Source organism: Camelus ferus, chromosome 17, assembly GCF_009834535.1.
Source record: "Camelus ferus isolate YT-003-E chromosome 17, BCGSAC_Cfer_1.0, whole genome shotgun sequence".
NCBI lineage: Eukaryota > Metazoa > Chordata > Mammalia > Artiodactyla > Camelidae > Camelus > Camelus ferus.
The window spans coordinates 23,765,124-23,778,169 of record NC_045712.1 but is presented as its reverse complement, the minus strand read 5'-3'; the positions used below and the strand labels follow the sequence as shown (position 1 = coordinate 23,778,169).

Sequence of the window (13,046 nt, the reverse complement as noted above, 5' to 3'; positions counted from 1 at the left end):
GGTGGGTCCATGGCTGGGAGTTGTTCAGCGTGTCCGCGCGCTTGCGCGTGCCTTGTTTATAACGGAGAACTGGGCCCATGTGTGGCCGAGCGTGCGTGGGCGCACGCGCCCGAGTGTCTGTGCGCCCTGACCCGAGTGTTCTGTGGCTGGGGCCTGTACATGCGTGAGCGCGCGCGCACGCGCGTCTGTGAATCCCGGTCAGGTGGGTTTGCAGGTGGGTGGGATCCGTGCATATGCCCATTTGTGGCCTTGAAGCTGGGGGTCTGTGTGTGGATGGGCGCGCGTGTGTTTGTGTGGCACCCCTTTCCTTGGAAATGTTTCCTTAGCGCTTCCTCCGGGGCCTAGGCACCACGAGGCGGTCCAACCCACAGACCCTGCCCTAACAGTGGGAGCCCAGACCACCTTCTATTAGTCAGCCAGCAAATGAACAGTGTCTGTGGCCGTGAGTGCCCTGTGCAGAGAAGAGAGTAAGGGGCCACTAAGGGGAGGTGAAATCTGAGTAGAGACCTGGAGGAAAGCCTGGCAGAGTGGAAGGAAAAGTTTTCTGAGTTTAGGGAACTGCATGTGCAAAGGCCCAGAGGTTAAAAGAGGGTCAGAGCTTGGTGAGTCTGCGGAACTTCCCAACTTGTCAACTTCTGGCTTCACACCCAGCAGCCTTGCCTTCTCTGGCATCAGCCCCTGCCCGCTGTTACCAGCCAATCAACATAATGTATCATCCAGGTCACTGTGATTGAGTCAGGATAAGCACATGACCCCAGGCCATCTAATCAGAACCTGTCCTGGGACTTTGGATGGGAAGATTAGAAAGGAGGCAGCCTTTGGGGCTGGGGTTGCTGAGAATTGATGATGGAGTTTCTTGCCTGGTATATGGCCTCAGCTTGAGCTCCCTGCTCCCTGTCCCTATGCCTCACCATAACTAGGCAGCATTGAGCCTTTCTCTGTGTGCCCCAGACCCTGGGCTTCTTGTGTCCTGAGAGTCCAGCACACACAAAATTGAATGCTTTTCTTATTTATCTTCCTGTGAACACCCTGAGATCTAGGCCTGTGTAGTGGGATCACCATGGTCACCCAGGCACTTACAGTGAAACACAAAAATTCTTCATGGCCCTGCAGCCTGCCCTTGAGAGAATGGTTCATAGGTAAGTGCCCCAACTCTGAGACCTGCCACAGCCCAGGTGAGGCCAGCAACACAGAGCCACTGGTTTCATCAGCTCTCAGACCTGGCTACCACCACAGGAGCACTCAGCAATTCCATGGAACCATAAGAACCTCGACCTCTTGGAAACAGGAATTAACCAAGAAAACAGATTAGTGAAAAATAATAAGGTTATAATGGAAAAGAATCTGAAAAGAAAAAAAATATATGTATGTTTATGTATAACTGAATCACTTTGCTGTACACCTGAAACTAGCATTGTAAATCAACTACACTTGAATAAATTTTTTTTTACAAAACTAAAAAAAAAAAGGTTATGTTCCCTGTAAAAATGTCCATCACTGGATGAACTACGACTACCTTAACTTCAAGGTCTCCCCTGCTACCTGGTTGACCCCACCCTCCATCATTCTCTTTGTTTTTCTCACTACCTGATACATATATTTACTTGCTTATTTGCTTATTTTCTTTCCACCACCAGTAGTTAAGTTTTTGCCCCTGCTGCATCCTCATCACCTAAAACAGTGCCCAGGATTAGTAGGTGTTCAGTAATATTTGCCAAATAAAAAAAATCTGAATGAACCATTAAGAGTTAAGGTGTTGCACACTTAACTATGGCAGGGCACATTTATTTAATCCTCATGACAGCCCTACAAGATAAGTGTTGTCTCCTTACAGCTGAAGAATCTGAGGTTCCAAGAGCCAAAGTGATTTGAACAAAGTCACGTGGTAGTGAGTATCCCCAAGAACTTTGGTTTCCTTTACTCAAGACATTGGAACAGTCAAAGGATGAGAAATCCTGCTGGGCAGCAGCCCTTATCACCTCCATCAGTGTCTCACACCTCAGTGATGGTTTAACTAGAGGAGGGAACCTCCTGGGAGGCTGAGGTTGGAGCCTAGTCCTGCTCACCTTCAGAGCCTAGGATGCAGGTAAGGAGCCCAAGGGCCAGCAGAGTACCCAGACTCCATCTCTGGCTGAGATCTGGTTTCAGACAGAAAGACGAGAAAGCTACATACAGCTCCTCAAATGGATCCAGGGATAATCAGAGTGTCCAGGAGCAGGTTGGTTGCTCCTTTATTGCTGTTTCTCAACACAGAGTCAGCCATTGAAATTATTAGAACATTTTTTTTTCAGGTGGGTCAAAGATTTAAATGTTTTTTTTTTCTAAATGAACTATAAAAATACTGAAGAAACAACGGAGGAAATTTGTAAAATCTTGGAGTGGAGAAGTCCTTCTGAGTATGTCACCAAACCCAAAAACCGTAAGAGAAAAAAATCAACAGATCCATTGAGATTAAAAATAAAAGTCTATATGGAAAAACCCACAACCAAAGCCAAAACATAAGCAGCAAACTGTAACTGGATACAAACAATATACTTGTAAGTAACTTCAAAATAAAGAGCTGATTTCCCTTATATGTAAAGAGCTCTTGTAAATTAAGAAAAAGACGAATGGCCCAGCAGAAAACTGGGCAAAGGATACAAAGAGACCATCCACAGAAAAGGAAATACAAATAATGTCTCTCAAACCTAGGAAAAGTTAGTTATCCTCTCCTATTAAGATAAATGGAAATCAAACTAGCATACTTTTTACTTAGAGGTTAAAGATGAAAAACTAATTAAAAACTGCTATGGTCATCTAAAAACCTAAAATTATTACAATATTATTATCCTGTATCTCATTAGCTGATTTAAAATAATTTTTGCACTTTAAAATTGTTTATAATTTTCTTCAATTAAATAAGATGCATTTTGATGTGAATATATCAATTAAACACTGAAATACTTCCATGGCATTCACATTATATGCAAAATTCAAAAGGAAAAATAAAGTGATAGAATAAAGATATAAAACTAAAATAGCACTAAGGGAATAATGAACTTCTGTTTTATGTACTTTTCAATTCTTGGTAAGATGTAGCATGTAAATCCAAAGTTATTGTAAGTAAAATATAAATGACTCAGTGAGAGTATCAACTTCCCATATTGTTCTACCTAGGATAGTTGACAAACAAGTCTGTGACAGCCACAAAATTATTTCTAGAAAATAAACAAACTAAAAGACAAACTGAATTGTCAAAAAGTTGGAAAACACTCAGAGACATTTTTTATAATAGTTAATGGTTTTCATTATTATTTAAAAAAATCATGCTTATTCTAAGAATTCTAGAAAATGTAGCAAAATATCAAAATAAAATTATTGAACATCCAAATCCTCTGACCCATGGATACGTACTTCTCATTTCAGTGAAATAAAACATTACAAAATAGAGACCATACATATTTAGAACTTGTTAATACGCTGAACGTTTCTGTCATGAGCAGTTCCTCAAGGAAACGGATTTACTTTAATGTTTTATTATTAAGGTTGAAAATGTATTTTTCTCAATGTTTGTAATGAAAAACCGACTTCAAATAAACCTCAGATTGTTTCCAAAAAACAAAAAAAAACTGCTATGGTCAAGGCATGGGGAAATAGGCTGATGGGTGCAATCTTCATGTAGGACAATATCTACAAAATTATTAATGTGTATTCCCTTCCTCCCTTTTAAAAAATTGAGGTGAAATTCACGTAGCATAAAATTAACATTTTTTAAAGTGAACAATTCGGTATGTTCACTATGTTGTGCAGCCACCACCTCTATCTAATTTCAAAACGTTTTTATCACTCCAAAATAAAACTCCATATTCATTAAGCAGTTATTTCCCATTCCCCACTTCCTCAGCCCTGGCAACCACCAGTCTGCTTCCTATGTATTTAACTATTCTGGATATTTTATATGAATGAAAGTATAAAACATGTGACCTTTTGTATCTGGCTTCTTAGTGTGATGGTTTGGGAGTTCATCCATCTGGTAGCCTATATCAGCACTTTACTCCTTTTTAGGGCTGAACAGTATTCCACTGTGCATATATGCTACAATTCGTTCATCCATTCATCCAGGACATTTAGGTTGTTTCCACCTTTTGGCTGTCATGAATAGTGTTGCTATGAACCCAGCAATTCCATTACTAGGAACTGATCCTAACAACATGCCCACACCCAAAAAATTGTAAAGCAAAAATCTGAAAACAATCTTAATGTCCTTCACTGGGGGCTAGCTACATAAAGTCCACACATTTGTAGAGACTGCTCTGCATCCCTCACAAAGAACAAGGCAGGTCTTCGAGGACTAATACAAAAAGATAGAGGTATCTTACATGAAAACTTCAGGTGCAGGATACAGTGTATCCTATCATTTGTGTAAAGAAAAGGAGAGGAAGAGGAAAGATTTAACATATATATACAGCCGTTAGCTACTCATTTATTTAAAGCGAAAAGTAATAGACATATAGCATTGTATTAGTCCAAGGTGTACAACATAATAATTTGATATATGTATATATTGTGAAATGATATTAAGTTTAGTTAACATCCATCAGCACAGTTACAATTTTTTTCCTTGTGATGAGAACTTTTAAGGTCTACTCTCTTAGCAACTTTCAAATATACAATATTGTTAACTATAGTCATCATGCTGTACACTATATCCCCAGGACTTACTTATAACTAGAAGTTTGTACCTTTTGACCCCCTTCACCCGTTTTGCCTATCCCCCACCACCTCCCATCCCCCACCTCTGGCAACCACCAATCTGTTCTCTGTATCTATGAGTTTGGGTTTTGTTTTTCGTATTCCACATAAAAATGAGATCATGCAGTTTTTGTCTTTCTCTGTCTGATTTATTTCACTTGGCATAATACCTTCAAGGTACATCCACATTGTTGCAAATGGCAGAATTTCCTTCTTTTGTACAGCTGAATTCTCTCTCTCTCTATCTATATATATATATAAAACTTTATCCGTTCATTCATTGAGGGACACAGGTTGTTTCCATGTCTTGGCTATTGTAAATAATGCTGCAATGAATATGCTAGTGCAGATATATTTTTGAGGTAGTGATTTCATTTTCTTCAGATAAATACCCAGAAATGGAATTGCTGGATCATACAGTAGTTCTATTTTTAATTCTTTAAGGAACCTCCATACTGTTTTCCATAGCAGCTGCACCCATTTACATTCCCAGCAACAATACACAAGGGTTCCGTTTTTTTCCCCATCCTCACCAGCACTTGTTACTTCTTGTCTTTCATGTAATTTTTTCTTTTTTTTTTTTTTTTTTTTACTTGAAATTGCACAGAATGCCCCTTACATCTCTGGAAGGATCCACAAGAAACTAGTAATATTGGTTGTCTCCAGAGAGGGGAACTGGGATGGGGCTGTGGGAGAGACTTATTTCTAAATACATTTTTACACCTTTGGAATTTTGAGTAATGTGAAAGTATTACATTTTAAAAATTAAATCTAAATAGACCTTGTTAAGAACAGATATGGAACTCAACAAAAGCTATTTTTATTGTAAATGAGAAAAAAGTAGCATAAAATCCTTTCCTTTTTCTAAGCTTGCTCCTTCCCTATCCTCCATTCCTCGTGTGCTGGCTGAGTTAGCTGAGCAGAGGTCTCCAGCCAGGAGAGGGCAGGCTTGGGTTCACTGTAGTAGTTGGGAGAAGGTTGTCATGCAAGGGTGAGAAGTTACATAGTTTCCCAGGAGGGCTCAACGCAGGAATGAAGGCAGACCCACCCCAAGGAAAATCCCTTGCAATTTCAGACGTTGGAGACAGCAGAGCCTAGATGCTTCTGGAGAGAAAAAAAGACAAACACAAGCCAATTCAAAGGTCTGGGAATGAGAGAGGCACTGGATCTCAGCAGCAGCAACAGCCAAAAAACAGTCAGAAAGAATTCAGAGCCAAAATACCAATCAAAAGCAAAGGCAGAATACAAACCCTTTTAGACTTGCAGGGACCCAGAAAATTACCTTCCAGTCATCCTTTGTTGGAAAGTTTTTAGAGGATGTGCTTCAGCAAAGTGAGAGAGCAAACCAAAAGAGTCAGGATTGGGATCCAGGCAAGAGCAGAGGCTCCCAGGAGCCTAGGGAGCCAGAGGAGCCATGGTGGCACTGAAGGAAAATTAAGGCCATCTTGGAACAGGAAGGATGGGATTGCCACAGGGCCCCACATGGGTCTGAAAACATAAAATGACTAGACTGGACCACCTGTGACATCTGGCTACCATGAGCTTCTCTGAATACACCTAGAGAACAGGACCTTCATCCCACCCAGGGGAGTCCAAGACAGTGGGTTGAGAGAATAGATTGTTTGCATTGGTTCATCTAATTTTAGACATTAAAAGCCTCTGAGCTGTTGGCTTGTGGGATGAGGAGGTTACCCCACTGACAGAATTGCATCTGCCCACCCCCTCATCCCTGGTCCATTTCGTCCCAATGACAGGTGGTAGCTTAGGGGTCCTTTGGAAAGCTTTCTCTGACTTTGCCCCCTCCCCCTTACCAGCCGGATCCAGTGCCATCCACCAGAACGTCTACCATCACTGCAAGGAAGAGCATTTTGATCGGCGCTGCTGTTCTGCGCCCAGCATGTGAGGCCTGGCATACATAATGGGTCAGTAAATTAGCTCCCAGGCTACCCTAGAACTGAGTCATTTGAAGGAGAGGAGTTGGGCACAGCTTCCTGCCCCTAAAACCTTTCTCCTAAGGGTGGGGGGGGGGGTGGGGAGAACGACTCCCAGTAGGGCAGGCCTGGCCTCTAGGAAGAAGTAAGGCCTAGTGAGCATATGTTGGGCTTGGGTGTGGAGGCTAAGGTAGGGACTTTTCCTGTAGCCCTCCCCGGGGGCCCTGGGCTGTGGGGCCTCAAGGGCTTTGAGCTGGTAAGCCTGCCTTCCTGGAGGAGGAAAGGGGAAGAGAAATCCCCCACAGGGCTTCTGAGTCAGCTGCACTGTCATAATGGAAACAGCACAACCCTAGGTGTCAGGACACTTCCCCTCTGCACCTCAGAGTCCTCATTATGAGATAGAAGTAATTGTTTTGCACATGGAGTTGGGCTTAGTGATAGAGGGTGACGAAGCACTCTGTTAACATGCAGATGTGAAGGGGGACACTGCCGCTAACTCTGTGGTGGCAGCTAGCCAGGGGTTAAGAGGCTGCAACATCTTGCCTCCAGCCCAGATGAAAGTCATTCACTTCTCTTAGTTGCAAATCTGAACTCTGACCAGTTGGAGCCTTTTTGGGGACCATGGATTCCTCTTGCCCATCAGTCACTCACGCTCTAGTGAGGAGCCTGCTGTCTGTCCAGAGAGGACATTTGGATTCAAGGAGCAGCAGTTTATAAGGCTTGGCCCTGAGGATCAAGGATGAGGAAGGCCAGGGTAACCATCAAGCCCCTTCTGGGGGTGGAGGGTGCCAGGCCGAGTGGGTGAGGCACGGAGGTCACCTGAGGGAACACTGTGCTCTGAGACTCTTACTCAATGTGTCAGTTTTTCACCTCCAAGGACATCTTGTTCCCATCTTCCCCTTGCGTAAGGTCCGCGTCCAGCAGGAGGAGGCCTGAGGCTCTGCCACGGACACTGATCCAGCCTGGAGGCTCAGGCCTGTGCGGATCAACCCTTCCAGCCTCACTGGGTGGGGAGGAGGGGCTTTTCCCTCTCAAAGGCTCACGTGTGGGTGAGCGTCAGCCCGCTCAGCTTCCTGTGTGACCCGGGACATTGACTTCGCCTCTCTAGACCTCAATATTCTTGCCTGTAGAATGGGGGTGATAAACAGTGTTTGTTGGCTTGTTAGGAGACTTGATGAACCGCATGACACCCAGGCTGCGCACGACTCTGGGGGTGGCAGGAAACTGGGGTTTGGGGGCGTCGCCCTGCCGGCCCCGCCCCGCCCCGGCCCGCTGCTTCCTCCTCCCAGGCGGCCCGGCGGGTGCCGTCCGCCCAGCCTCCGCCCGGCGCCCTGCGGGCAGCCCCCGGCCGCCGCGCCATGTCTGCCGACTGGTTCCGGCGCCGCTTCCTGCCAGGCGGTCCGCTCCCCGCACCGGGGCCGCCCCGGCCCCGGCCCCGGCCCCGTTGCAGCCCTGTGCCGTACCGGCGGCCCCGCTTCCTGCGCGGCTCTAGTTCCAGCCCCAGCGCAGCCGACGCCTCGCGCCGCCCGGACGCCCGGCCGGTGCGCAGCCCCGCGCGGGGCCGCGCGCTGCCCTGGAATGCAGGCTACGCCGAGTGAGTGCCCAGCCCCGAGAGGCCCCCGCCGATACACCCCTCTCTGGGCGATTCTTGTCTCGCCGCCGCGACCCCCACTCTTGTGATCCCGCCTGGGGTCCGGTGCTGACCGAGAAAACAAGCCAAGCTGAGTAAGGGATCCTCCCTCCCCTCCCCAACCTAGTGGATCTTCTGGACCCTTGACAGTCTCCCTTAACCCGCTGCAGGTCGGGAAGATCCTGCACCCCTGGGGCTTCTAAAAGAGGTAGGGACACTGGGTAGAGTTCCAGCGTTCTGGGCTTTAAAGATCCCCCACCTTGCCCTGGGTTATGCCCTTTGATGCATGGGACAGGGATTCTGGCTGAGATGGGGCAGGGGATGGGCAAGGAAGCCCCACATCTCCCCAGATAGCCTTCCCCTCACCTCCTAGCCCAAGTCAGCTGGTAGGCTCCAGAAGGGTTGAGCCCTGAATTTTACCTTAGGCCTGAGGTCACTGAACGGTTAGATTTCCAGCATTTGTCCAGATGTGTTTCAGCGACAGCATGGGAGCTGGTGCTGGGGGGCGGGGGGAGGGACTCCTCTCTGTGTTCCAGCTCTCTTCTGTGTGCCCACGGGGGCATAGGTGCGTCCCTGAAGGGTCACTGATCACTTCCTGGCCTCAGGATCATCAATGCAGAGAAATCTGAGTTCAATGAGGATCAGGCGGCCTGTGGGAAGCTGTGCATCCGGAGATACGAGTTTGGGGTTGAAGAGGACCAAGAGTGGCTGACTTTGTGCCCAGAGGAAGTGAGTGCAACTGAGCCTGAGCCCCTCTTACAGTCTGGGGCCAGGACTGCAGGCTGAGGTTCTTGCCCCAGTGCCCCACATTGGGCCAGGGGACAACTGGGGAAGCCAGGCAGAGCCTGATGCCAAGCCCTTCCTGTACAGTTCCTGACAGGTCATTACTGGGCACTGTTTGATGGGCATGGTGGTCCAGCTGCAGCTATCCTGGCTGCCAATACCCTGCACTCCTGCTTGCGCCGACAGCTGGAGGCCGTGGTAGAGGGCATGGTGGCCACTCAGCCCCCCATGCACCTCAGTGGCCACTGCGTCTGCCCCAGTGACCCTCAGTTTGTGGAGGAAAAGGGCATTAGGGCTGAAGACTTGGTGATTGGAGCTCTGGAGAGTGCCTTCCAGGAATGTGTGAGTATGGCCTTTGGCTGGGGCAGGAGGGGAAGTTTTACGCCCAGGGACCTGAGGGGCTCTGGGTTGTGGGGCAGAGGATCTTTAGATTGGTAGGAAGGATTGGGTTGGTTTGTTCGTTACCAAATGGTCATCTCTGTCATCACAACTCCTCCCATTTATCCAGCGCCTACCATGTGCTAGGTGCTATTTTACTTGCATCATCTTGTTGCACACCTTGTTGGACCTTGGTTTCCCTTTCTCGCTGTTTTGAATAGGAATTCTCTCCCTCCCAAGGCATGTGTCTAGATCTCCTGACCACAGGGATCCTAGAGTCATAGCTAGACTTTGGGCTGGGACTTCAGGCATGCTGCTGGTGGGGAGGTGGACTGTAGGATGGGGACTGGGGACAGTGGTATGGTGGCAGGACAAGCAGCAGCTAAAGCAGCCTCGGTTTGCCCCAGGATGAGGTGATCGGGCGGGAGCTGGAGGCCTCAGGCCAGGCGGGAGGCTGTACAGCCCTGGTGGCCATGTCCCTGCAGGGAAAGCTGTATGTGGCCAATGCTGGAGATAGCAGGTGAGTGAGCCCTGGAGGGTGGGCAGGGTGGGACGGGTGTGCAGGCAGGCAGCTGAGGCAGTGGGGAGAGTGAAACGGGGCTGGAAGTGGAGAGACAAAAATGGGCAAGATTGGCTGAGTTGTTTGTATACCTGGCATGTGTCAAGTGGGAGGGCAGACAGTGGATGCCAGGGAGGACAGGGACCTCAAATGCCAGGCCAAAGACTGAGCTTTTACCCTGCAGGCCCTAGGTTAGGCAGTCATGGGGGATTTAGAGCAAGGGATTGGCATGGACAGAGCTGACCCCTGGTGGTTGGAGGAGGGGCTGGCAGGAAGGAGGCCACGGGTGAGGATGGAGGCTGCTCCACCACAGACCTCTCCCTCTCCTTCAAAACCCCATTAGAGCCATCTTGGTGCGGAGGAATGAGGTACGGCCCCTGAGCTCTGAGTTCACACCAGAGACTGAACGTCAGCGGATCCAGCAACTGGTAGGTGCCCTTGGCAGAGGGAGGCTGTGGAGCCCCAATTCCTGCGTTCAGGGCCACCAAAGGGAGCCTGATCTGAGCAAGGCCTCCCTACCCTAGGCCTTTGTCTACCCCGAGCTTCTGGCTGGTGAGTTCACCCGACTGGAGTTCCCTCGGCGACTGAAGGGGGATGACTTGGGGCAGAAGGTTTTGTTCAGGGATCACCACATGAGTGGCTGGTGAGCAAGGTGGGGTTGGGGGATCCAATGGGAAGAGCCCTGGGGTCCAGGCTCAGCTGTGTGGCCTGGGGCAGTCCCCTTCCACCTGGGCAGAGTGGCTCTGTATTGGGGGGATAAGGTGGGAAATAGGGCCTGGGTTGATGTTGGGTCTGTTCTTGGTAGGAGCTACAAGTGCGTGGAGAAGTCAGATCTCAAATACCCACTGATCCATGGACAGGGTAGGCAGGTCAGTGAATGGCTACCTCCAAGAATCCCTCTCAAATTGCCCCATTGAGGTGGGAGTTCCTTTGTTCTCTGTTGGGGCCTGTGGCTGGGGTCCTGGGGTCTGCTCCGAGTTCACAGAATGTTTCTCCCTCAGCCCAGGTGACCATGGTCTGCCTCTGTGTGCTTTACTTGTACTTTTGCTGGTGCTGTTTGCTGTCACCTTATACCTCCCTTGTCTCCAGGCTCGGCTGTTGGGAACACTGGCCGTCTCCCGGGGTCTAGGAGACCATCAGCTTAGAGTACTGGACACAAACATTCAGCTCAAGCCCTTCTTGCTCTCTGTCCCACAGGTGAGATGAGGGGGCAACAACCTACACCAGCTTCTATCTGCCCAAGAAGGCAGTGAGGCTGGTGGGAGCCAGGAAGGGAGCGCTGAGGAAACCTCAGGCTTAACTTGCAGGTGACTGTGCTGGATGTGGACCAGCTGGAGCCGCAGGAGGATGACTTAGTTGTCATGGCAACTGATGGGCTCTGGGACGTCCTGTCCAACGAGCAGGTGGCACGGCTGGTGCGAAGCTTCCTCCCTGGCAACCAAGAGGACCCACACAGGTACGGTTACTGCTGGTGATCTGCCTGGGCCTGGGTTTGTGCCAGCAGTAATACTACGTAGTATGGCCAAGAAGACAATACTGCAGATAAGCCCAGCTCAGAGCAGGTGGCCAAGACTAGGGCTGCCTCAGGCTTCCCAGAGGTGACTGTGGGTCTCAAAAATCTCTGGGTCCTGATTCTCATGGTCCAATCTGTGACTCTCCCAGACTCTGTCTGGCCCTATGGTTGGACTGCACTGCTTGGGTCCTTAGTGTCCAGCCCCGTGTAGAGTTCTCTCTGATGGCTGGCCTTGCCTCTTTTCTCTGGCCCCCAAGTACATCTGCAGGACGGTCCCCACAGGTTCTCGGAGCTGGCCCAAATGCTGATACACAGCACACAGGGGAAGGACGACAATCCTACACAGGAAGGGCAGGTGTCCTACGATGACATCTCTGTGTTCGTGATTCCCTTGCACAGCCAGCACCAAGGGCGCAGTAGCCACTGAGGATTCATACACCGCATCCCAGAACCACTTACAAACCAGGTGCAGTCTGGGCATCCCTCCACCATCATCAACAGCAGGTCTGCCTGCCCCACCCCAAGACACAGCCTAAGGGCTCTTACCCTCGACCCCAACCCATTTCAAGGAAAGCATTTCTACCAGGCAGTGCTGGAAGAACATGGAGCATCCAGCTCCCCAGATCCCCGCTTTGGCAGGCAGGCAGAGTTCTAATGTCAACAATAACGTCTGGCAGACACTTTACAACTTAGGAAACCCATGCGAGGTTTCTCTGACAAGATCCTTAACAGCCCAATATATTACTCTGTGATGGGGACAGTTGGCCAAAGATGCCAGGAAGGGCAAACAGCCTATGTTTGGATCCAGATTTCCAGTCCATGAATAGCAGGATATCTACTCAACAACCCCCAGAACACATGCAGGGTGCCTTCTGGGAAGTCTTATGCATACCTGCTGAACAGCCATCTTGAAGCAGCCCGTGGGGAGACCAGCTCAAGTCCTGCCCTGCTCCCCTCTGTACTGAAGGAGGGGCATAAACCCAGGGGCTAAAGTAGGGGGAGAACAAAAAGGGGCAGAGCTGGCTGAGTGGAGAATGCTCTCATTTCTCCTCCTGCCTCTAGCCTGGTCTCCTCATTGCTACTTTCTGGCCTCAACCTTGCCCCAGACTGATGCCTCAAAAATGCTGTTTTGTTGATATTCATCGCTTTCCTATTAAATGTTTCTGTGCAGAAGAGCCCTTGTGAATCATGAATTGCTGTACAACTTGGCATTACAGTATACCTGCTTTTCCTTGTTCCTGTCTTAAAAAATCAATCTTAGCTTTAGCTCTGCCTTACAAGTTTGCCCATAGTCAGCACTGTGATTTCTCTGTTCCCAACTTGGGGGGAGCCCCAGTGAGAAAACTGTTACCCAGGGAACAGAAGGGTCTCCACCACCATCTTTGAGCTCTGGGCTTGAGATACCAGATGGGATGCCTTTGTTTTTTAATGCAAATTACAGTAATTTTAGTATAAAGTTTATAGTACATTTATATTAAAGCTAGACTTACCAGAGACAAGTCAGGTGGGGCTCCAGGGCTT

At 48.8% G+C, this 13,046-nt stretch overlaps 1 protein-coding gene across 3 annotated transcripts; it reads left to right on the top strand.

The window, feature by feature from the left end:
- The first annotated feature begins 7,800 nt into the window (after window positions 1-7,800).
- PPM1M (protein phosphatase, Mg2+/Mn2+ dependent 1M) lies at window positions 7,801-12,700 on the top strand. Of its 3 annotated transcripts, none has more exons than XM_032458363.1 (10): window positions 7,801-8,256; window positions 8,898-9,021; window positions 9,163-9,417; window positions 9,861-9,973; window positions 10,356-10,440; window positions 10,537-10,655; window positions 10,818-10,881; window positions 11,102-11,209; window positions 11,320-11,468; window positions 11,925-12,700. In XM_032458363.1, the coding sequence occupies exons 1-10, from the start codon at window positions 8,021-8,023 to the stop codon at window positions 11,950-11,952; spliced, it is 1,281 nt and encodes a 426-aa protein (XP_032314254.1). In that variant the 5' UTR covers window positions 7,801-8,020; the 3' UTR covers window positions 11,953-12,700. The 3 variants fall into 3 exon arrangements, with proteins under 3 accessions (XP_032314254.1, XP_032314253.1, XP_032314255.1); XM_032458362.1 differs by having other exon boundaries at window positions 7,814-8,256; window positions 11,808-12,700; XM_032458364.1 differs by lacking the exon at window positions 7,801-8,256 and adding an exon at window positions 8,286-8,500 and having other exon boundaries at window positions 11,808-12,700.
- The last annotated feature ends 346 nt before the right edge of the window (window positions 12,701-13,046 follow it).

What these genes read in the sequence shown, in the direction of transcription:
- PPM1M (XM_032458362.1), top strand. Translation starts at nt 8,021, where the DNA reads ATGTCTGCCGACTGGTTCCGGCGCCGCTTCCTGCCAGGCGGTCCGCTC. An exon ending in TGGAATGCAGGCTACGCCGA is followed by an intron (nt 8,257 to 8,897) that starts GTGAGTGCCCAG and finishes TCCTGGCCTCAG; the next exon opens with GATCATCAATGCAGAGAAAT. An exon ending in TGACTTTGTGCCCAGAGGAA is followed by an intron (nt 9,022 to 9,162) that starts GTGAGTGCAACT and finishes CTTCCTGTACAG; the next exon opens with TTCCTGACAGGTCATTACTG.